Genomic DNA, 24,965 nt, shown 5'->3' on the forward strand with positions numbered 1-24,965 from the left:
TTAAGGGGGAAAAAAAATGAAGGAAACAAAAATTAATATGTTTATGTAAAAGGGGAGGGATTGTGATAGATGTTATAAAGTAATTTGTGTTTTGTGAAAGATAAATCATGTTTGTAGAAATAAAGAATTTAATAAAGGAACTTTAGGTACGCTGAGCCCCAGAGAGGAGAAAAATTGCTTCACTGGATTCCAGCGTTGCCGCAATTAGCAAGTTAATAGCACCAGCCCCAACGGAGGTAACTCCTTATGGGACAGGCCAGGAAACTCCCCGGCCATAAGGACTTGCTAATCACCGATCAAGATAAGCAAGGTCCTCAGGAAAACCTACATTTCAATACCCAGTTCCCGTAAACCAAACTCTGCACACATCAAAATTCATTGCTGCACTGTAACTGTTTTTGTCTAGTCCAGGTGGAGAAAGGAAACAACATGAATATGGGAATCCACGGCAGAAACAAAGGGACTTTTGCCCCAGGCCAGAAAAACTGTAGAAAAACGGGCTGCCCAGGATGGCATTTGTGAACACAAGGGGATCTGATGCAATAGAGGTCGGATCAGCGTGTGTGTTCACCCAGCACCGAACCCGGGCTTGGTGTTGTCTTTTTGCTTGTGTCTTCTCAGGACCATATTTTTGGTAGCAAAACCAAAAATTGTTGTTTAAATATTTTTAATTCGGCTTGATTAGTTTATTACCTGTAACACTGGGAATGACTACCAGATTGTTCATGGCAACTGGGAGTGTCTGAGACCATACAGGTGGTGATTGGGACCTAACTGGGAGCAACTGGGAATGTTCCGGGGAGAACTGGGACTGTACTGGGACAACTGGGGAAAGTCTGAGTGATTGGGGCCCTGCTGGGAGAGACTGGCATTGTACCGGACTCATACTGGAATCATACTGGCAGTTACTGGGGCTATGCTAGGGGCAGCTGGGAGAACTGGGAACACACTGGAGCAAAGTGGTGTTGGAAAATGTATCCGTTTAAAAATTTTTGTATAACTTTAATCAAATTGTTTGCCTTTGCCCTAAAAGACTTCTAAGTTTCTTTCCAGGGCATTGCTGCACCAGGTGGGGTCAGATGAACTCAAAACATCACCAGACTGGGAGCAGCCCCAAAGATCAAGGGCCAGCAGCGGCCATTAACAGAACATCAGTGGCCAGGAGGAACATCTACCCCAGACTCTGCCTCTGGCAGAGTTGTAGATATCTCCTCTGGTAAGACTGATAAGAAAATCAGGGAACGAAGATCTAATTAACATCAGAAGGGAAGAAATTCGGATCCAAAAGCAGACCACATACTAGGAACTGAATATTTGCAACTTGACAGCAATGAACACTGACCCAATTCATTTCTATGAGTATTGACTGTACAAAAGAAAAATCTATGAAAAATGGAATGTCATGGAATGATTCTCTCTGCACACCCGCATTATATGCGGATTGGATGATTTCTGTGGTACAACCTGGCCAGAAAATAAAGTACAGTAATTTCACGAGTATAAGCCGCACCATTTTGACTACAATTTTGTTCCAAACCCGGAAGTGCGGTTTGTACTCCGAAGCAGCCAATATATGAACAAAGTTCATAAATTTCCCAACTTGGAAGTGCGAGCCGTGAGCTGAGTTGAGCTCGCGAATTGAGCACCTGCCAGTAAAATAAACGATCGTGTGATTGTTATAAACTAGTTACTCTGTTGTATGGCAGGGGGAGGCGGGTTTCTGCTGGCACCTCGGCCCAGGTTTCTGATCCCTCCTTCTCAATCCCAATCACAATCCTGTTCCCATTCCCAATCCCTATCTAGTTCCCAATTTCTATCTCGTTCCCATTCCCGTTTCCCAATCCCTATCTCATTCCCAATCTCAATCCCTTTCCCAATCCCAATCCTGCTCCCATTCCAAGCCCTATTTCATTCCCATTCCCAATCCCGTTCCCATTCCCATTCCCAATCCCGATCTTGCTCCCGATCCCGATCCTGTTTCCAATCCCATTCCCGATCCTGCCTCTGTTTCCAGGGAATCGTTTTGATCCCAACTTCCACCCCAAACCTGGGAGGGTCAAAACCCCCCCAAATTGTGGGTTCAAACATCCCCAAACCCCAAATTTTGGGGTCAAAAACCCAAACATTGGGGTTTGAAATATTTGGGGTGTCCAACCCCCTGATGCCAAAGTTTGGGGTTAAACCTCCCTGATCCCCAAATTCTGGGGACAGACCCCCTGATCTCAAACCCTGCGGTATCAAAACGCCCCCAAACTTTGGGATCAAACCTCCCCCATCCCCAAACTTTGGGGTCAAACCCACCAGACCCCAAAACTCCTCCACCTAAACCACTCCAGTCCTGGGGTCACAGCAGTGTTCATTTGGGATTTATTTGGGGTTGATTTGGGATTTATTTGGGGTGGGGGCAGCTCCAGGTGCAATGTCTGCAGAGACCCTGGGTACAATGCTGCATGTGGGAAAAACCCCAAAAACCCCTGGGGAACCCCAAAAACTGGACATGGGATAGGAAATGGGATTTGGGGATGGTTTGGGATGTATTTGGGGTGGGGCAGCTCCAGGTGCAATGTCTGCAGAGACACTGGGTACAATGCTGGGGGTGGGAAAAACCCCAAAAACCCCTGGGGAACCCCAAAAACACCTTGGGAACCCCAGTGATGGGATTTGGGGTGGGAAAAGGGATTTGGGGCTGGTTTGGGTTATTTTTATTTGAGGTGGGGCAGCTCCAGGTGCAATGTCTGCAGAGACCCTGGGTACAATGCTGCAAGCTGGGAAAACCCTTAAAATATCCGTGGAACCCCAAAAAAGGGATTTGGGATGGGAAAAGGGATTTGGGATCGGTTTGGGATTTATTTGGGGTTGCTTTGGGATTCATTTGGGGTGGAGGCAGCTCCAGGTGCAATGTCTGCAGAGACCCTGTATGCAATGCTGGGGTGGGAAAAACCCCAAAAACCTCTCGGGAACCCTAAAACCACTTGGGGAACACTAAAATGGGGATTTGGGGTAGAAAATAGAGATTTGGGGAAGAAAAGGAAGATTTAGGGGAGGAAAAGGGGATTTAGGATGGGGATTGAGGATGTGAGGTCAGGATTTTGGTGGGAAAAGGGGATTTGGGATTGCAAAAGAAGATTTTGGATGGGAAAAGGAGATTTGGGATGCAAAAAAGATTTGGGGTGTGAAAAGGACAACTTGAGGTGGGAAAAGGAGAATTTGGGGTCTAAAAAGCACATCTGGCATGCACAAAGAAGGATTTTGGGGTTGGAAAAAGGAGGATTTGGGATTAAAAAAGGATTTGGGATTTAAAAAAAGGAGGAGTTGGGATAAAAAAAGGAGGATTTGGGCCGAGCTGAACTTACCTGGGGAGTGTGGGCAGGTGGGAGGTTTGAGGCAGGGTCAGGACCATTTCTGGGGAAATTTTCTGGAATTTTCAGGTATTTCTGTGGGATTTGGGGGCGGTTCTGTGGGATTTGTTGGCAGTTTTCTGGGATTTTTGGTGTTTGGGGCTGGTTTTAAGCAATTCTAAAATATTTGGGGGCAGCTTTGAGGGATTTTGGGGTGGTTTGGAGGGATTTTGGGGGTGTTTCTAGTTGAGTTTGGGGCAGCTTGAAGGGATTTGGGGCATTTTGGGGCAGTTTTGGGATATTGAGGGGCAGCTTTGAGGCATTTCTCTGGGATTTTGGGGCATTCCAGGTCCGTTTTTTGCGGGGTTTGGGGCTGTTTGGGCAGGGTTTGGGGTCACTTTTTGGCGAAGGAGATCTTCATGGCGTTGCTCTGGGTGATCTTGAAGCCCTGCAGGGCCTCGCGGGCGGCGCCCGCCTGCACCTCGGTGTCAAACTCCACAAAGGCGATGTCGTGGCGCCCGGGCACCAGGCGCACCTCCTTGAACCCCGGGAACCTGGCACGGGGGAACGGGGTCAGGGACAGCCCAAAACCGCAGGAATGGTCCCCAAAACACCTGGGAATGGTCCCCAAAACCCCAGGAATATTCCACAAAAAAACTCAGGAATGTTCCCCCCCAAAATTCTGTGAATGTTCCCTCAAAAATTCAGAAATGGTCCCTCAAAAACCCAGGAATGGTCTCCCAATGAAATCTGGGACTGTTCCTTCAAAGAAATCTGGGAATGTTCCCCCAAACACCCAAGAATGGTCCCCAAAATCCCAGGAATGGTGTCCCAAAAACCTGGGAATGTTCCCCTACACTTGGGAATGATCCCCCAAAAACCTGGGAATGGTCCCCAAAAAAACAAGGAACGTTCCCTTAAGAAACGCAGGAATGTTCCCCCAAACACCCAGGAATGTTCCTCCAAAAAAATTGGGAATGTTCCCCTGAAAGTTCGGGAATGTTCCCCAAACCTGGGAATGGTCCCCAAAAACACTCGGGAATGTTCCACCAAATAACCTGAGAATGTTGTCCCAAAACCCCGGAATGTTCCCCCAAAAATTCTGTGAATGTTCCCTCAAAAATACAGAAATGTTCCCCAAAAATTCAGAAACGTTTCCACAAAAACCCAGGAATAGTCTCCCAAAAAATTCAAGACTGCTCCTCCAAAAAAACCCAGGAATGATCCCCCCAAAAATTTGGGAATCTTCCTTCAAAATCCTGGGAATGTTTCCCCAAAAATCCAGGAATGTTCCCAAAAACACTCAGGAATGGTCTCCCCAAAAACCTAGAAATGGTCCCTCAAAAAAAAGGGAATGCTCCCTTAAAAATTCAGGAATGTTCCCTCAAAAATTCAGAAATTATCCCTGAAAATCCCCAAATTCCACCCCCGCTTCCCCCCCAATCCAGAAACATTCCTCCAAAAATCCAGAAACCACTCCAAAAATCCTGAAATTCCCCCGCAAAAAATCTCGGTATTTCCCCCAGAATTCCACCCCCCTCCCCCTCTGAGCTCCCCCAGACCCCGGAATTCCCGAATTCCCGATTCCCAGCTCTCACTGGTTGAAGAGCATGGACAGCATCAGCTCCTTGGTCTCCTCGGGGAGGTTGGTCAGGAACAGGATGTGGTTCGGGGGGTTCTCCGACAGCTGTGGGAACGGGGGGGAACCAAAATCAACCAAACCCAGCTCAAAAGCAGCCAAAATCAGCAAAAATCAGTCCCAAATCAGCCAAAATCAGTAAAAAGGCAACCCAAATTGGCCCCAGATCAGCCAAAACCAGCTCAAAAGCAGCCAAAATCAGCCCCAAATCAGCTCAAAAGCAGCCCCAAATCAGTAAAAAGGCAACCCAAATGGGCCCCAGATCAGCCAAAATCAGCCCCAAATCAGGCAAACACACAAAAATCAGCCGTAATCACCCCAAGATCACCCCATAATCAGCTCCAAAATCAGCCCCAAACCAGCCCAAAGTCACACTGGATACAGACAAAAACAACCCCCAAAATCTGCAAAAAACCTGCCCCAAACCCCCTGGGGACGGGGCCGTTCCCAGGGGATCCTGGGATTTGGGGCCATTCCAGGTGTGGGATCATGTGACCCCATTAACCCCACAAATCCCCCAGTTGACCCTATCGATCCCCCATTAACCCTATAAACCCCTATAGCACAGGTTATAGGGTGACTCACAGGTTGTGGGGTTGTCATGGGGGCCATTCCAGGATTTGGGATCGTTCCTGGGGGTGGGATCATGCCCGGGGGGCGGGAGGGGTGTGACCCCATTAACCCCACAAATCCCCCAATGAACCCCATCGATCCCACATTAGCCCCACCAATCCCCCATTAGCCCCATCAATCCCACAAATTCCCCATAACTCACAGGCTGTGGGGTGGGCATGGGGGCCATTCCAGGATTTGGGGCCATTCCAGGGGGGATCCCAGGGTTTGGGGCCATTCCTGGGGCTGGGATCATGCCTGGGGGGGGGATGTAGGGTGGTTGCCCCCCCAGGTGTGGCAGCATCCGGGGCGGCTGCGCCAGCGGCGGCATCCCCTGAGGAGAGACCCCAAAAACAGCCCACAGTTACCCCAGAGCACAGAGAGAACCCCAAATTACCCCAAACAGCCCAAATTATCCCAAAAACACCCCACAGTTACCCCAGAGAACAGAGAGAATCCCAAACCACCCCAAATTATCCCGAAAACAACCCACAGTTACCCCAGAGCACAGAGAGAATCCCGAATTACCCCAAACCACCCCAAATTATCCCAAAAACAATCCACAGTTACTCCAGAGAACAGAGAGAATCCCAAATTACCCCAAAACCACCCCAAATTATCCCAAAGGAACAGACAGAACCCCAAATTATCCCCAAAACCATTCCAAATTATCCCAAAAGGACAGACAGAACTCAAAAGGCACAGACAGAACCCCAAATTACCTGATCCCGAATCCCATAAGTGACCCCCATAACTGACCTCAAACCCCATAGCTGAGCCCAAATCCCATAACTGACACGAAATCCCATAGCTGACTCCATAACTGACCCCATAAACGGCCCCACAACTCATTGGCACTGTGCCCTGTGCCCCAGCCCAAATCCCAAATCCCATACCTAACCCCAAATCCCAGAACTGATCCCATAACTGACCCCATAAATCCCCTGGCACATACACACACTGTGCTGTGCCCTGGCCCCGATCCCAAATCCCATACCTGATCCCAAATCCCATGCCTAACCCCAAATCCCATAAGTGACCCCATAACTGATCCCAAATCCCAGAAGCCACACTAAATCCCACAGCTGAGCCCATAACTCACAGGCACTGTGCCCTGTGCCCCCTGGGCCCCGGTGCCCTTTTTGGGGCCGGGCGCGTCCCCGCCCTTGGCCTTGCGCTTGTCCCGTTTCCGTTCCCGTTCCCGGTCCCGCTCCCGGTCCCGCTCCCGCTCCACGAACGTTCCCTTCATCTTGGCGATGATGTCCGAGTCTGTCTTGGCGTACTGGATCCTCTGCAATGGCAGTTCCCACATTTTGGGGTTTTCTGAGGGATTTCTGGGGGATTTGGGGCATTTCCAGGAGGTTATTTTGGGGTTTTCTGAGGGATTTGGGGGTTTCTGAGGGATTCTGGGGAGGTCCCAGAAGGGATTTGAGGTGTTCCAGGACGGTTTTCTGATGGATTTTGGGAGGTTCCAGATGGACTTAGAGGGGATTTGGGGGATTTCTGGAGGATTCAGGGAGTTTCAAGAGGGATTTGCGGCATTTTCAGGAGGCATTTTGGGGTTTCTGGGGGATTTAGGGGGTGTTTCAGCAGGGGTTTCTGAGGGATTTCTGGGGGATTTTCAGGAGGGATTTTGAGGTTTTTCAGGGATTTCTGGGGGACTGGGGGAATATCCAGGAGGCATTTTGGGGTTTTCCAAGGTATTTTGAGTTTTCTGAGGGATTTTGGGACGTTATAGTAGGGATTTGGGAATTAATGAAGGATTTTGAGGGAATTCAGAGAGATTTGGGGGGCATTTGGGAGTTTCTGAGGAATTTTGAGGGAATTCATGGAGATTTTTAGAGGCGCTCCCAGAGGGGTTTGGGGGTTTCCAACAGATTTTTGAGGGTTCCGGTTGAATTTGAGGTTTCATCATGGCCTTGGCCTAGAAGGGAAAACTTTAGGAATTCCTGGTTGAAGTTCAGATTTTTTTCAGAATTTCAGGATTTTCCCCAGAATTTCAGGATTTTCCCCAGAATTTCAGGGCTTTTTCCCCCCCAAAACTGTGGTATTTTCCCCCAAATTACTGTCTCACCATAGGCTTGTTTTAGAAGGAGAAACTTTGAGGTTATTCCCAGTTTGATTTGAGAGTGATCCCAGGGAATTTTGGGGTTTTTCTCTCTGGAATTCAGGGGTTTTTTTACAAAATTTGTTGGTTTTTTTTCCAAAAATTCCGGTATTTTTCCCCAGATTTGTGTCTCACCATGGGCTTGTCATAAAAGGGGAACGTTTGGGGTGTTTCTGGTTGGATTTGGGGGATATTCAAGGCAGCATTTTGAGATTTTTTTCCCCGAAATTTTGGATTTTTCTCAAAATTTTAGGTTTTCTCCCCAAATTCGGGGTTTTTTCCTCCCCAAACCCCGGTATTTTGCCCCAGGTTCTGTCTCACCATGGGTTTGTCATAGAAGGGGAAGCTCTCGGATGTTCCTGGTTGGATTTGGGGGATATTTGAGCTGTATTTTGGGTTTTGTTCCCAGGAATTCAGGATTTTTCCCCAAACCCCAGTATTTTTCCCCAGGTTCTGTCTCACCATGGGTTTGTCGTAGAAGGGGAAGCCCTGCATGGAGCGCAGGGCATTGCTGGCACTGCTCATCTCCTTGAAGATGACGAAGGCCTGGCCCCGCATGCGGAGACTGCGCGACACCAGAATGTCCAAAATCTGCCCAAACTGGGAGAAAATGGCGTAGAGGGACTTCTTCAGCTCTGGGGGGACAGGGACAGCACGGTGACATTGGGGACAGCACAGGGACAGCACAGGGACAGCACGATGACATTGGGGACACAACAGGGACAATGGGGACAAAGGGGACATGGGGACAGGTGACAATGGGGTCAGAAAAGGACCAAGGGGACAAGGTGGGAATGGCCACAGGGACTGCTTTGGCTCTGGGGACACATGGGACAATGACAGGGACAAGGAAACGATGGCGACAAGGTGAGGGCACAGGGACAGCTCTGGGGACAGTGACAAGGACAGGTGACAGTGGGGACAGGGACAGCTCCAGCTCTGGGGACACACGGACAGGTGACAGTGGGGACAGGGACAGCTCCAGCTCTGGGGACACACAAGGACAGGTGACAGTGGGGACAGGGACAGCTCCAGCTCTGGGGACACACAAGGACAGGTGACAGTGGGGACAGACCCCCAGCCCCCACCCACCGTCCTTCTTGATCTTCTCGTTGAGGTTGTTGATGTAGATGGTGTGGTTGGGGCGGGGCTCCTGCACCGCCATGGCCGGGACCCTCTGTGGGACAGGGGGCATTAGGGGGCTGGGACCCCTCTGTGGGGCAGTTAGCGGGGCTGAGAGCCCTCTGTGGGGACAGGGGTCCCAGACCTACGTCAAACTCTCCCAATTCCCCCTCAAACACCACTCAACCCCCCCAAATCCACCCGGTTCCACCTCAGATATCCCATTTCCCCCCAAAGCCTCCTCAAACGCACCTCAGATCCCTCAATTCCCCTCAAACCCCCCCATTTTCCCCGGATCCACCTCAGCTGCCTCCTCAGCCTTCACAAACACACTTCAGACCCCTCAATTCCCCTCAGATTCCCCTCCAAATCCCCCCACTTCCCCCTGGCCCCACCTCAGCTCCCTCCTCAGCCTCCCCAAACACACTTCAGACCCCGCAATTCCCCTCAGATTCCCCCCAAATCCCCCCACTTCCCCCCAGCCCAACCTCAAGCTCCCTCCTCACCAGCTCTCCCCTCACGCTCTCCCGCCGCCACCTCCTTCGCGCCTGCGGAGGCCCCTCCCAGCCAATAGCAGCGCGTTGCTCCCCGAATCAACCAATCAGCGCGCGTCTCCCCACAGCAACGCCCGCCTCCCGACACCGCTGCAGCCAATCAGAGGCTAGGCGGAAGTGACGCTCGCTGATTCCGGGGCCGGGTATTGAGCGGGTGCCCCCTTTTCCCCCGGACCCCCGGACCCTCCCCGGGATCCCCGGGGCTCGGGCGGTGCTGAAGGAAGCGCTGCAAGGAGCGGGGCAGGCGCTGGGAGAGGCCGGGGGGCTCCGGGAGCTGCTGAAGCGGCGCAGGGACAGGTGGGGGAGGGGCGGGGTCAGAGGGGCGGGGCGAGGGTGGGGGGATCTGGGCGGGCTTTGGGGGTCTTGGGGGCGTCTGGGGAGAGTTCTCAGAGGGTTTGGGGGGAGGGGTCTGGAAGGTCTTGGGAGGGGTCTGGGGGTGTCAGGCGGGTCCTGGCGGGGCTTTTGGGAGGGGTCTGGAGGGTCCTGAGGGAGTCTTGGTGGGGTCAGGGGAGGGGTCTGGGGGAGCCTGGAGGTGTTTGGGGACTCGGCGGGGTCCTTGGGGGGTTTTGGGGGCCTGGGTGGGGACTGGGGAGTGGGAGCCTGGTTTGCTTTAGGGGACGGGTCTGGGGGGTTTTGGGAGGGTCGGGAGGAGGTCATGAGGGGGCTTTGGAGAGGGGTCTTGGGGTGTCAGGAGAATTAATCCACAAACACCAGAGGTTTATGTCCAAAAAGGAGGCAGAGAAGTCCCTTTTGCTTTATTCCAATAAAGGGAGAGGCCATGGGGCGTTCCCCTAGGGTCTCTCAAATTTTTGGAGGATGCAGCCTCCTTTTTATCCTGTTTTCCCGGCCGCATTTCCCTCTCTATTTCCCCATGGCTGAGGTACTTGAGAGGCACAGACTTCCCAGAACGCCTGATAGCTGAGATTCCCCTCTAATGTACAACTCTCCCTTTTTATTTTTAATTCTTACAGAATTCATAGTTTCCCCCCCATTGTTTCTTTCATCTTCCAATACCCAGTTTCGTTTCTACAGTTTGTTTGTAAAGGCAAATGTCTTTTTCCATTCATCAATCAGTGCAATCAATCCCATTGTTTCTTTTCTCTCTCAGTGCTGGTCTTATCTACCAGCAGACCCACAGCTTGTTTGTAAAGACAAATCCAGCGTTCCTCTCAATCCCTCCTCTTTTAATTTTTTTAATAATTGTCTTTACAAACTTTATCATTAACTTAATCTCTCATTCCTTGGTCCTTTTTGGTTTTGCAATTATTTGCAGTGACATCAACTTCAGTCCTCTAGCCATCTCTGGATCAGTAGGCATGGCTTTTACCTGCATCCCCTTGATCACATGTTGAATAAGTTGTAGTAAGCAAGGGATCATGCATGGTAAAAAGATTAGAGTTGCTACAGCACATAAGAGTAAGAAAAGCAGTTGTTTAACCCACAGTCCACCAGGTAGCCATGAAAACATGTCCCATTCCCATCCTTTCCATGTTTGGACTGGTACATGAGCTAACTTTCTTATTCCTTTTGCTGTTTCTTTCACCACCTTTCCATTGTCATCTATTTGCAAACAGCAGTTTGAGTCATTAAATTTGCCACACACTCCCCCTTCTTCTGCTAATAAATAGTCAAAGACCATCCAGTGTTCTCATCTGAGTAGACTGGTCAGCAAGAAGGTCAAGAGCTGTAGCTGTCTGGTTGCTTACTATTTCAAAGACAGCTTGTAACCTAATTATCCAATTTAAATTATAAATGGGTTCTCTGCCACCTGATATTAATTCATTAGGATTCCAAGTGGCTGGTCTATAGTGGTGTATGATTCGTTCAGGTGGCCACTCAGCATCACCCCACTTTTGGGCACTCCCTCCAGCCAGGGATACATCAATTGACCGCTTTTCTCTAATTAGATCATCATATACCTTGATTCCTAAGTGATTTCCCTGACCCTGTGGTAGCAGAAAGAACAATGGTCTGATATACCCCACATAACACATCCCTGACCAGTTTGGGGGTAACCTGTGTTAGGCATGTTGGCCACAGATGCAGTAGTGCCCCTTTAAAGCCCAGGTCCCGGTGGCAAAGGGGCCTTTCCAATTTTCATGATCATTTGGGGGGGTCAAAATACAGCTTGCTTCCTGGGCCTAGGGATCCACCAACAATAGTTGCCCCGCCATGAGAATCACAGTGTTTGGATTTCCATGCTCCCACATAAGGTTTCCAGCTGCAGTTACACCCCAGATCTGTTTTGTTAGATTTGGACCAGAACCTACTAAAAAGGGTTCGAGTTCCATTCCGGTGTTGCCACTTCCACTGATAGTCACAGACAACATGTGTCCTACTTGTGGAATTATCTTGGGGGCAGCTTAAAAGTGCTTTACAGCCTTCAAAACCCTTCTGGTAACTATGGTAGGAACACTTTACCCAGCTACCATTAGTGAGCTTAACATGCGTTTGATTCCATCTCCCTTGATATCTGGAACAATCATAAGGAGGGCAGTTGGGGGTCCAACAATCTAAACCCAAAGATAAAGTCAAGTCACAAACACTTCTTCCCACGTATGTGCTTCCTTTTCTATTTAGACAATAAGTACCTCTTTCAGAAGAATGAAGCCTCCATGGACTTCCTTCTTCATCCCAAAATCCTGTTCCATTACAGACCTCACTCAGCGTGCTAACCCACCATTTAGGCTCGACTGGGCTGGCCACCCATGGCCAGTTTTCAGATCCCCCTGGCCCTCCACAGACCCAACAATTGCTAAGGTTAAAGGTTTTTGCTACTTCTTCTCCCAAGGTTAAAAAGCTATTTTCCCATTCTTGGCCCCAACCTAGCTGACAATATAAAGGTAAGATTATGAAGAGAAACATTCTAATTGTGTAATCTAATCTCCTAACTTAATTTTCACTTTCATGTTGTCTTTCGCACCACCTGTGGCCAGTGAAGGCACAGAAACAGCTGAACATAAAGAAAACAATGACAGCAAGGGTTGCCCCCAGTGGCTGGAGATCTGAGAGGAGGGATGCTCACACAGACTATTTCAGCAGGCAGTCTGTGGGTAGGCACACGAGGCTTCCTTCGATGTCGACGCACTGGCTGCTGCTCCAGTCCAATCCTGCAGAGTGTCAGTCACAGCTTCCCGTCCTTCTCCTCCAGCTGAGATGTCCAAATCTCTGGGGCTGCAGAGACCTTGACCCCAGTGTGATAGGTCCACCCATGTTCAACTGTCTTGATGGCTGTTTCTGTGGTCAGCAACACCTGGAAAGGTCCACGCCAGTTCACTACCAGTGGTACTTGTTTCTACTCCTTAACTAGGAGTCAGTCTCCTGGCTGGATGTTGTGAGCAGCAAAGTCCAAAGGCAGGGTCTGTGCCAGCTGAGCTTCCTGTGGATCTGAGCCACAGATTGTTTCAAATATACATCACTTATCTCTACCTCCCCACTAGGCTGAGAATTACAAGGGTAAGGAATTCCACACATCAATTCAAAGGGAGATAACTGAATATCTCCTCTGGGTCTGGCCCTTATTCTTGCCAAAGCCAGGGGCAGGAGCCGTACTCATGGCATGTTGGTTTCTATCACCAACCTCAGAAGGTGTTTCTTTATTTCTCCATTCATCCTTTCAACCCGACCTGAACTCTGGGGGTGCCAGGGTGGGGTATGGAGGTTCCACTGTATCCCTAAAGCAGTCATAACTCCTTGAAGAATTTTTCCTGTAAAATGAGTTGCTCTGTCTGGGTCTATTGCTTCCACAATCCCATATCTTGGAATTATTTGTTCCAAAAATACTTTAACAACTGATCCTGTAGTTGCTGAAACAGTTGGAAATGCTTCTGGCCACCCTGTTGACTGACATACTGTTACTAGAAGATACTTAAATCTTGCCACTCAGGGCATTTCAGTAAAATCCACCTGGCATCTCTGGAAGGGATGTACAGCCCAAGGCCTCCCTCCCCTGTCAAGTTTCTTTGTAAGCCTGTTATTGGTTTTAGCACAAATCAAACAACCCTCAATAGCCCGTTTTGCCAGAGTAAAAAGACCCACCACCACATACATTTTGAGGAAGGCTTCTGCAAGTCCTTGGGAGTCCCAGTGACTTCCTTCATGAAGTTGTTTTAACAATTGTAAGGCCAGAGCTTTTGGTACCCACTGTTTACCATCCTTTCTAAAACAATTATTTTCTCTTTCCTCTGCCCCACTCTTTTTAATTATCTCAAGTTCCTCTGGTGGAAAAGACAGCTTCTCTGGCAGCGCTGCAGTTACTGGGAGCAAGGGAAGGATCTTAGAGATTTCTGGTAATAATGTGGCTTTCCAAGCTTCTTCATCAGCCAGTCGGTTTCCTATTGTCTCCTCCGAGCACCCTGATGCCCCTTAATGTGGATTATTGCCACCCTTTTTGGTAAATTCACTACTTCCAACAGGCGAGAGATTAAGTTCTCGTGAGTAAACGTCTTTCCCCTGCAGGTTAATAAACCTCTTTCTTCCCATAGTTTCACAAATGCATGTATCACCCCATATGCATATTTAGAATCAGTAAAAACATTCACTATCTTGTCCCGATATAATTCACAGGCTCTCACAAGTGCATACAGCTCTGCTGTCTGGGCTGAGCGGGTGGGCAGTAACCTCCCCTCTTCCTTTAATTGCCTCCCATTTCCGACAGAGTATCCTGTAAATGTTTTCCCCTCTATCACTGTTGAAGACCCATCAGTGAATACATTCTCTCACTCAGGCCAGGGAGTATCTCGTAAATCTTTTCTAGCCCGGGTTTGGAGGTCTGTAACCTGAATATAGTCCTTCCTCCTTCCACCTGTTCTCACTCAAAGGCAAAATACTGTTTTAAATATCTTCCAGTAAGTTACTATCACGATGAGAAATCAGAAAGTCATGCTTTTCAAACCCATCTCACATTCAGCAAGCTTTCACGGCCTTCCCCGTATTACCTTTATTTTCTAGCAAAACTCACAAAATTCTTAAGAAGAATCCTAATCTTTTTACGTACAATTGCATTTCTGGGATATTCCTTTATCCTTGTTCTTTCTCTCTTTATCACACACTGGTTACCAGAGCCAGTCCCTGTCCTGTCACAGTCCAAACACAGGTCCTCCCCCACCAATGCTCCCAGCGGGCACGGCCAGCAGCATCACAGGGCCAGGGCATCCCGCAGCCTTACTGGGGCCAGCAGCCACTGGCGTGCCTGCTCGGGAGTGACAGGGTCAGGCACTGCCCGGCGCTGAGTCCCTGCAGCCCCACAGTCCCCACAAGCCCCCAGACCATGCTCCCGGGCCTGTACCTCCATTCCCGGTCCTACTCATTGCTTCACCCATATCTCTGTACACTCCCTTTCAACCAATACTGTTCCAACACACAAACACTATCCATCCACCTGCTGTTGTTGAAACCCCTTCTTGACTGCCCTTATTACCCATCTTGGGCATCTATATCCTTAATTACCTCTGGAAGAATGTGTAAACCAACTCCACATTCTTCCAGGGATTCTAAAAGGGTTATTTTAGCATCATCATCCCTTTTGCCAGGGCTCTTTCCCAGTTTTACCCTTGCTACCCTTGTGGGTGCCTTCCCAGGTGTACCTGTGCTGCCCTCCATGGGTGCCCTCCCAGGTTTGCTCCCTGAACATCCCATTTTACTCACTGGTGAGATTTTTAGTGGTCCTTCCCTGTGGACTCTTCACGGACCCCTCTGGTCTGCCAGTCGTCTGTCTCCTGGACAGTCTCGGGAACCCAATCGATTGCCCGGTGCCAACCGGCACCAAGGGGAGCTGATCACCAAAAGTGGGTGAGGCAACTTCAGCTCTGCTTGCTGCCTGCGGCCCTGGATGGTAGAAATATCCCGGATGAGCCCCCAGAATTGTCAGGAAAATTAATCCACAAACACCAGAGGTTTATGTCCAAAAAGGAGACAGAGGAGTCCCCTTTGCTTTATTTGAATAAAGGGAGAGGCCATGGGGCATTCCCTTGGGGTCTCTCAAATTTTTGGAGGACGCAACCTCCTTTTTATCCTGTTTTCCTGGCCGCATTTCGCTCTCTCTTTCCCCATTGGCTGAGGTACTTGAGAGCACAGACTTCCCAGAACTCCTGATACCTGAGATTCCACTCTAATGTATAACCCGCCTTTTTAATTTTTAATTTTTATGGAATTCATAGTTTCCCCCCCATTGTTTCTTTCATCTTCCAGTACACATTTCTTCATTTGTTCATTTCTACAGTTTGTTTGTAAAGGCAAAGGTCTTTTCCCATTCATCAATCAGTGCAATCCATCCCATTGTTTCTTCTATCTCTCAGTGCTAGCCTTATCTACCAGCAAACCCACAACTTGTTTGTAAAGACAAATCCAGCGTTCCTCTTAGGGGTGTCAGGAAAATTAATCCACAAACACCAGAGGTTTATGTCCAAAAAGGAGACAGAGGAGTCCCTTTTGCTTTATTTGAATAAAGGGAGAGACCATGGGGCATTTCCCTGGGATCTCTCCAATTTTTGGAGGACGCAGCCTCCTTTTTATCCTGTTTTCCTGGCATTTCCCTCTCTCTCCCCATTGACTGAGGTCCTTGAGAGGTACAGACTTCCCGGAACGCCTGATACCTAAGATTCTACTTATTATACTCAAATGTATAAACCTCCTTTTTAATTTTTAATTCTTATGGAATTCATAGTTTTTCCCCATTGCTTCTTTCACCTTTCAAGGTCCAGTATCATTTATCACCAAACCTACAGTAAATTTGTACAGGCAAATTTTTTTTTTCCATTCATCAATCAGTGGGATCCATCCCATTGTTTTTTTTATCTCTCAGTGCTAGTCTTATCTACCAGGACATCCACAGCTTGTTTGTAAAGACTACTCAGACATTCCTCTCTAGCACATCTGTCAGGGTGAGTGAGGACAGCAGGCTGTCATCTCCACCTGCTGGGGAGAGCTGCAATCCCTGTCCCGGCTGCTGAGGGCTCTGCTGCCTGGGCGGACCAAGGCTGCTGTGGCGAGAGCACCTACTGATCCCCCCGGTCCCTGCTCCCTCCTGGTCATGGCCAGAGCTGCCTGAGATGGCCCCGGCACGGGGGTCTCCTTAGGTCCCTGCAGATGCGGGATCTGACCGTGGCTCTGTTCCTCTCTCTTGCAGCCCTTGAAGACAAGGCAGAGAACATCAGCCCTGCCATCAGAAGCCAGGCTCTTGAAACAGCCTTTCTCCTGTGAGCAGCAGAGAGAGCTTCAGGCTCTGTCTTGCAGAAGCTGCAACATCATTCCGTGGGGCATGCACAAAACAGCCTTGTCAGTGGGGCCGTGGCCTGCTCTGCTGCTGGAGCTCTGAGGAGATGTGATATATGTTATAAAGTAATTTGTGTTTTATGAAAGACGAATCATATTTGTATAAATAAAGAATTTAATAAAGTGCAGTAATTTCTTGACTATAAGGCGCACCTTAAATCCTAAAATTTGATCAAAACCTGGAGGTGCGCCTTATATATGAAAAAAGTTTGGAAATTTACCGTTAACTGACACTGCGCCGCGCCTTTCCCAAGCAAAAATGGGTTGAAGTCGATTCGCCTACGCTGTTTAGACTACGGGATTGTTTGGGCGTGGCGATTTAGACGAGTCACGCATTTCTGACCATGATAAACCAATCAGAGAAAAACTTCTTGCTTACCCATAGATGAAGGCATTACTGGGGGGGGGTGTTAACGGTGAGAGTGACTTCAAAATGGCTCCACAAAGGAGACTTGCTTACAATGCAGATTTTAAATTGAAAGCAATCAACCATGCAAAAGAACATGGAAATAGATCTGCAGCTAGAAAATTCAACATTAATGAGTCCATGGTGCGCAAGTGGAGAAAGCAAGAAGATGACCTACGTCTTGCAGAGAAGACGAAGACAAGCTTCCGTGGCAATAAAGCAAAATGGCCGCAGCTAGAGGACAGACTTCACCGTTGGATTTCCAAACAATGAGCAGCTGGCAGAAGCTTCTCAGGTGTCACCGTTCGGCTAAAAGCCAAAGAGCTGGCAAATAAAATGGATATCAGTGACTTTAAAGGAGGGCCTTCTTGGTGCTTCCGTTTCATGAAAAGACGGCAGCTCTCTATCCGTACATGGACAATGGTTTCTCAGCAGTGCCCGGCAGATTACGAGGAAAAGTTGGCCAATTTCCGGAGTTACTGCAAAAGCAAGATCTCTGAAAAAAATATACAGCCAGACCACATCATCAACATGGATGAAGTTCCCCTCACCTTTGATATGCTGCTGAACCGAACTGTCGAGAGAACATCCACGGTATCAAGTCGTACCACAGGAAACGAAAATACAGCGTTTACTGTAGTTCTCGGTGTTTTGTCAAATGGGCAGAAGTTACCCCCAATGGTAATTTTTAAAAGAAAAGAGTTGCCTAAAGAAACATTTCCAACTGGAATATTTGTTGAAGTAAATGCAAAAGCCTTGATGGATAAAAAGATAATGAAGAATTGGCTATCAGAAGTTTATGGTCGGAGACCGGATGGATTTTTTCGCGAGTTGCCGGCATTGTTGGTTTACGACTCCATGCGTGCCCACAAAACACAAAGTGTGAAAGCCCTGGTGAAAAAGACAAACTCGGAGCTTGCTGTAATACCGGATGGTTTGACCAAAGAAGTGCAACCGCTGGACATAAGTGTCATTCGTTCCTTCAAGGCAAAACTGCGAATCACGTGGGAAAAGTGGATGGTGGAAAGAGCACTCCTTCACGAAGACCAGGAGGCTACACCGGCCAAGTTATGCCATTGTGTGCCAGAGGATAGTGGATGCCTGGCATAAAGTATCCGCCAGAACTGTCATCCGAGGGTTTGCGAAGGCCGACATTATTCCTAGACTGACCAGCGATAGCATCGAGAGTGCTGAAACTGATGACTCTGAGGATGAAGATACGGGCGATACAGGTTCAGGTTCGCTGGATGCCACCACCGCCCAATTGATGACTTCCGATACGGAAGACGAAGAGTTCGAAGGTTTCATGGAAGATTAATGGAGCTGACTGAAAAACAAAGCTGTTTAAAAGTTTAATAAAAGTGAGTGATTTTTCTCTGTATTTTTTTTTTTAGTATTTTGATTCTTTTTAGGCTGCGTTTAAAGGCTATGCCGAGCTGTGAAAAATGTTTGCAAATTGAGCACCTGCCAGTAAACCCCACGATAGTGCAATTCCGTTAGTAGAGTACAGTAATTTCACGACCGTAAGGCGCACTGGACTATAAAGCACACCCCCCAGGAGTCGGCAAAATTCTCAACTTTGTAGATCAGATAAGGTGCACCGGACTATAAGGCGCACTTTTTTTTTGCAGTGAGGCTCTGCCCCCAGCTCACCCCACGCGGTTGCTTGCCGAGGCCCCCTCAACCCGGCAGCCATTGGCCCCCGGGCCCGCCTGTACCCGGCAGGGGCGGTGCCACGAGCCACCAGGCCCACCTTCACCCGGCAGCCATGGGCCCCCGGGACTGCCTGGACCCAGGAGGGGTGGCACTGTGGGCCCCCTGGCCCGCCTCCACCCGGCAGGGGCGGTGCCGTGGGCCCCCTGGGCCCGCCTCCAGCCGGCTGCTGTGGCACTACCGGCTTCCCCCATGGCTCACAACTCACACTTCTGGTTTGGCAAATTTCGCAACTTTGTGCATCAGATAAGGCATGCCGGACTATAAGACGCACTTCCGGGTTCGAGGGAAAATTTTAGTCAAAAGGGTGCGCCTTATAGTTATGAAATTACTGTAATTTCACGATTATAAGCCACACCATTTTGACTAAAATTTTGGTCCAAACCTGGAAGTGCGGCTTGTAATCCGGAGTGGCCAATATATGGTCCTGGGAAGGCAGGGCAGCGGGGCCGCTTCTCTGGTGGGGGGGAAGTGGGGCCACTTCCCCGGCCCCAGGGTGGCGGGGCCACTTCCCTGGCAGGGGGGCAGCGGGGTCGCTTCCCCAGCCCCAGGGTGGCGGGGCAGCGTTCGGGCAGTGGCACCTCCATCCATGGGGCCCCTCTGAGTGACTCCGCTGGGCTTGCAACCCCTGACACTGGTGGCTCCAGACTCCGCACTCCTGGCTGCTCCTGCGCAGCACCCGGGGCAGGGCACCGGCCCGGTCAGCGAGCAGCCACCTGGCGCTGGGCCACCCATTATCAGTTTTTATCTTTTTTGGAACTCCTAGGGTAGCAAATGCAAGGAGGAAATGCTTGAAAATATGAGTGGCCTTTTCTCCTGCATGAGCTGATGCAAAAATTGCTCCAGAGAATGTGTCAACTGACGTGCGCATATTTTGACTTCCTAAAGAATGGGAAATGTGTCACGTCAGTCTGCCACAGTTGGCAGCTGTTCAGTCCTCTGGGATTGGCAATTTGGGCATGTTACTACAATAGCTTTTACCTGATCTTTTGAAAGTTTGGACATCCTGATGAGAGCAGGTACATTTTGGTGAAAGAAAGCATGTGACAGCTTTGCCTGGGCAAGTATGTCAGGAACATTTGCAGATTGTGCTGGCATGGCCAGTGCATCCGCTTTCCGGTTTCCTTCTGTGATGAAACCGGGGAGATCTGTGTGTGATCTTACATGCATAACATGGTAGAGTTGTTTTTTGCTAGAAATCAATTGAGTCAATTCAGAAATCAATTTGTATAATTTGGGATTGGAAACTTCTTTGATGAAAGCGTGTTCTGCCCTCATTGCTATACCAGCAACATAGGCAGAATTTCTCAAAGGCTCCGACAACATCTGCCACCTCGGCAATTTGTGGGGACCCTTCCACTATCTGGACATCAGATTCCCATTTCTGAGTTTTGGGATCTTTCCAAGTCATTACCAATTTGTGAGAGGAGCCTGAGCCGTCTGTGAAAACAGTCAGAGCTTTGAGGGGTGCTCTGCTTTGAACTAACTTTGGGACTAAATGAAAAACTGCATTTTGATTAAAAAGTTTGTGTTTTGGTAAATACTTGGAAATTTGACCTGTGTAACTATCTAGGGCAAACGGGAGACTTTCATTGGTTTGGAACAAGTGCTCCAGATCTCCAGTGGTGAGTGGCAGGTAAATGCAGGCAAACTCACACCCAACAAGGGAGCAGAGTCAAGTTCTGGCTTTTCTGATCAGATGTGCCATGATTTCCTGAAATGTGGTAATTGTCTTTGTGGGCTGGTTGCTTGTGAAAACCCACTCAAGGATTAACAGAGGGTCTGTGAGTTGAGAGTCCCACAGGAAAATCAGTCCATGGAAACGAGGGGCCTTTCCCAGGATGGCAAACTGGAAAGGCAGGCTGGGCTCGTAGCAATGGGCTTGACGAGAGGACAGGACGTCCTGAACCTTGGTGATGGCTTCTCTGGCCTCAGGTGTGATGGTGCCTGGAGAGTCCAGGTCCTTGTCACCAAGGAGGAGGTTGGACAGGGGAGCGAGGTCTTCAGCTGTGATTGCCAGCAGGGACCGTATTCAGTTGATGGATCTGCATAGGCTGTACAGGTCTCTCAGGGTTTTTGGGTCATCTCGCACGGTGAGCTGCTGGGGTGCTTTCTCACATCTGGAGTCCAAGGTATTTCCACGGGCTGGTGCACTGTACTTTGTCTTCTGGAATTTCAAATCCTGCTTTTTGGATGGTTTTGATGGTGGATGTGTCTGCTTTGTCCAGGTACTTCTTGTCTGATGCACAAATCAATATGTTGTCCATGTAGTGGTATATAAGGGCAGACCGCACAAAACCCCAGGAACCACGGTGGGAGCGAGGCCAGAGCTGGCAGGGAGTGTGTTAGTAAGTTCTCTTCACAGGGTAGTTAGACAAAACAGTCCCTTCCTAGCTAGAGAATCAAGGACAACTGGTACCCAAAAAGCAGAAACAATGGCTAAGGGAAAGGGGTAAACCAGGGCATTGAGACTTCATAATCTGTGGCTGTTGTTGGATAATTCACCCCAATACATAGATGAACCAAAGCTTATAAAAGTGTATAAAATCGTGACTGAGATCCATCTTGGATTCAACTTGGGTGTAACCCCGCCCAGGCTCTTGCACTACCCACGGTGTATCCTTTCAATAAATACCTATTTTATTCATTTTGCTCTGTCCAGTCTCTGTTCCAGGTCATCCTTCCCTGGCATCAGGCTGTTACCAGCATCCTCTAAAGCATCACCAGCACTCACATAAATAAGGGAGACTGTCTGATCCTTTTCATCTTCTATGGCTGCCCAGGACTGGAGATTGGTGCTGGACACACAGATCCATTTCTTCCACATGCACACCATAGGTCTTTGCAGTCTGTGCATGCAGCTCAGTCCTGATCTGTCCAGGGTCCTGCGCCAAGCCAGGACACTCCCTGCTCCCGGGTGCTGATCTTCTCTGCTTGGTGTCTAGCTCAGCTTGAGTTTTCCAGCCAGTATCTCACACACAGAAACACCCATATGCTCTGGCAACTTGTAGCAGTGCACATAGAAGTAGAAAGAGGCAGCCTGGAGCTGGGCAGAATGTGAAGTGCACAAACAGGCGTTTCATCGTTGTGCAGATGCGTTGGTGGTATAGTGGTGAGCATAGCTGCCTTCCAAGCAGTTGACCCGGGTTCGATTCCCGGCCAACGCAAGTCACATTTTGTGGTATTTCCTGTTCCCTGTAGCAGCATGGAGGCCACGACCTGTGCTGAGCTTCTGTAAACCTCGGGTGACAAAACTGAAGCTTCTATTCCTGCCATGACACACCTTGTTTCGGTGGATAGGTTTCTTCTCATGCCTGGTTCTCCCCAGTACCGTTTCCAGGGATTCAGATGAGGGTCATGATAGGATATTCATATAGCACTAACTAACTCTTGATGGCAATGCAGAACAACCTGCTTTCACCAGTGTGTTTTTCCACCTGAGGTGGCTCTAGGCTGGCTCCTCACTGTGGATACAGGAGCCAGATAAGAGGGATTTTCAGTGTTGCTGCTGCAGCTGATTGCACCTGGCAAGAGAAGCATGGTGCTGTGGCACAGTAATGATGACAACTTAAAATGCTCAGGTGGGCACCAAAGCATGAACTGCACTACACGAGGCCAGTTATACATTTTGGGGGTATAGTGGAAAGAGGCCTGTTCTCTACAAAATGTCTCAGTGTCACATTGCAGTGAAATTGCTCTCCATCCTCCACCTTTTCTGTCTCTGCAGTGACAGCTGCTAAAATGCTTTGTCATTCTCCTTCAGAGGGGATACTGGTATGCACAATGTCTGTGTTTTTAACACAGAGTCATTTCATATGTACGACTCTTTCTTGAAAACAGACTGTGGTACATGTGGGAACTTCATTTGGAATGATCTGGTTTACAATCATTACTGATGTCTCAGATACCCTTTGTCGCCAACCCATGTGTAGGGCTACTGACCTATTTTGTCCAGGCTCCAACACTACACTGATATGCTAAAGTTTACTGGAATTCAGTGTAATAATATTTTTGGTAGCTAAGGAATCAAACAGCCTAATTTTTCTTACAGCTTATGGTTAAGAGAAACTGGCAGAAGTTGCTAAACTATTATCCATAAAATTTGAAAATTTGTGCCGATCTGTGAAATTCACAGTGACTGGAAAGGGAAAATATAGCAACCATTTCTAAAAAGATAAAACAAGGAAGTCCTGAAGACTTACAGGTTGGTAAGTCTTACCTTGGTGCCTGGCAAGATCGTGGAAAAGATCTACTAGGAAATATTGTTAATGCACATAGAAAACAAGATAAATGGTGACAGATAACATGACTTCCTTAAGGGCAAAATTAGTGTCCTTCTATTCTAGGCTACTGAGACAGAGCCTGGAGAAGGGCTGTGAGGGTGTCAGCATGCTGAGGGAAAGCCTGAGGAAACAAAAATGCTGCAGTCCTACCAAGATTTGAACTCAGATGATTGGATGCAGAATCTAGAGAGCTCACCATTACACCATGGCACTCAGCATTCCCCTGGTTCCTGTGCCCAACCTCACTCAACCTTATGCCCCTGGCTGAGGTTGGCCATCTCTCCATTGCCTTGGACATCCATCACCAAGTGCAACCTTCCTGCAGGGCCTCCAGGCACTCTCTAATCATGCCATCCTTCAGCTCCTTCTGCAAGCCTGCCAAGGCCTCTCTTACAAGCTCCAGGCTCAAAATATCACACAATCTTGTCTTTCCCAAATTGCAGAACACACTCAGGGCGGGCCTTGGGAAGTCACCTTCACACAGAAGAAGCTCCCTTGCCTTCACTTCTCCAGCCCAAGCTAGTCCAGCTCCTCAAGTATTAATGAGAAAGAAACGTTGCCCCATCTTTACAAAAGATGAAGAAAGACCCTCTAGGGAGCACATGAAAAGGGCTGGAGAGGCAAGGAGAAAGGACAGGTGACACATCAAGGGCTGAGCAATGACTGGGCTCCAGTTCCTGTGGGGAAGATGTTCACTCACTGCCCATGGTGCAGAGCAAGGAGGGCAGAGACCTCTCTGGGAACTCCTCCTTCTCAGAAGGAACTTGACTGCAAGACATCCCAGGAGAACACAAAGCAGGGCTAGAGACAAAGCAAGGAGCAGGCAACTCAATGCCTGAGCCCCATTGCAACTCCAGCCTAGGTGTGGAGTTGATTCCCCTGCACTCTGCTTTTGCCAAGGCTGACCTGGGTCAAAGCCAGTCTGTGCCTGCTGGGCTGGGAGGTATCTGGAGGTAGGAGGGAGGAAGGTATCTGGGCAGGAAGTCTGACTGAGGGAGATCAGGAGCAGCGGCCCAACTGCTCTGTGGGAGAAGAACTTGCAGAGGGAAGAAGCTGTACTGTTCAGGAGCAGGAGAGGCCAGGCCATGTGAAGCAAGGCTGAAGAAAGGCTTGTCTGCCTGGGCCAGGAATGACCGAGCCCTGCTCATCTGCTTGGAAGGCAGCTCTACCCAGCACTACTCTGCAAGGCTTCTGCAGCACTGTTTGCTGCTCCTCCAGTGCCCACAGCCACTGCCTCCTGCACTGCCACTTCACACCCTGGTGTGGCTCCTGTACCTCTCATACTGGCTACCCCCTCTTTCCAGCTCCTGCACACACTGCAAGCTCCAGTTCCTGGCAAGTACCTGCGCTCCTCTGGCTCTGACATACAGGCCTGGCAAACTCACACCACTGGGTGCTCATAACGGAGCCATTCCAGCTGGAACACCAAAGGGATATTCCACAGCACATGGCACCAATAAAAACAGGAAAATTAAGTTTTCAGGGGCTGCCTTTGCTCAGAGACAAAGAAAAATAAGTTTTCAGGGGTTTTGGCCAACTGGTGATGAACAATCAGGAATTTTTTACATAATTTGTTTTTCTTGATTTTGTTTTACTTTGAGTTATTTTGTTTGCTTTAATTCCCCATTTTTTTCCTGAATATCTTCCCTCAATTTTTTTTTCATTTTTGCATTTTTACCCTTCCAACTCTCTCCCCCATCTCATGAGAAGGGATCATTTTGTTGAAGCCAGAGTTTCATAAAGGGATACATGAAAATGTAATACTGCATGGCAGTATGGTGTTTTGTGTTAAGATACCTGGCTAACAGTTACTCAGTGATGAAAGGAACATGATGAGACGGAGTACAGCCAAACTCATTCATCTGACTCACCACCCAAAAAACATCAACAGTGTTTAGCATGTGAAACAATCTTCCAAG

General features: G+C 48.9%; 1 protein-coding gene, 1 long non-coding RNA gene and 1 other non-coding gene across 4 annotated transcripts; 2 read left to right on the forward strand and 1 right to left on the reverse strand.

Annotated features, from left to right (window-relative positions):
• Window positions 1-2,344: 2,344 nt before the first annotated feature.
• LOC117001754 (U1 small nuclear ribonucleoprotein A-like) lies at window positions 2,345-9,380 on the reverse strand. Of its 2 annotated transcripts, none has more exons than XM_033070242.2 (7): window positions 9,325-9,380; window positions 8,789-8,873; window positions 8,159-8,331; window positions 6,692-6,880; window positions 5,753-5,923; window positions 4,937-5,025; window positions 2,345-3,892 (listed from the first exon to the last, which is right to left on the reverse strand). In XM_033070242.2, exons 2-7 carry the CDS (start codon window positions 8,859-8,861, stop codon window positions 3,733-3,735), a joined length of 855 nt encoding a protein of 284 aa, XP_032926133.1. In that variant the 5' UTR covers window positions 8,862-8,873; window positions 9,325-9,380; the 3' UTR covers window positions 2,345-3,732. The 2 variants fall into 2 exon arrangements, with proteins under 2 accessions (XP_032926133.1, XP_032926134.1); XM_033070243.2 differs by having other exon boundaries at window positions 9,307-9,347.
• Window positions 9,381-9,488: 108 nt separating this feature from the next.
• LOC117001756 lies at window positions 9,489-16,785 on the forward strand. The gene is made up of 2 exons (XR_004419119.2): window positions 9,489-9,669; window positions 16,499-16,785. It is a non-coding gene; the product is annotated as an uncharacterized LOC117001756 (long non-coding RNA).
• A 5,073-nt stretch (window positions 16,786-21,858) lies between these two features.
• Window positions 21,859-21,930, forward strand: TRNAG-UCC. The gene has a single exon. It is a non-coding gene; the product is annotated as a tRNA-Gly (tRNA).
• Window positions 21,931-24,965: the final 3,035 nt, after the last annotated feature.

The sequence above is a fragment of the Catharus ustulatus genome, chromosome 12 (assembly GCF_009819885.2).
Source record: "Catharus ustulatus isolate bCatUst1 chromosome 12, bCatUst1.pri.v2, whole genome shotgun sequence".
In the NCBI taxonomy this organism is placed as follows: domain Eukaryota; kingdom Metazoa; phylum Chordata; class Aves; order Passeriformes; family Turdidae; genus Catharus; species Catharus ustulatus.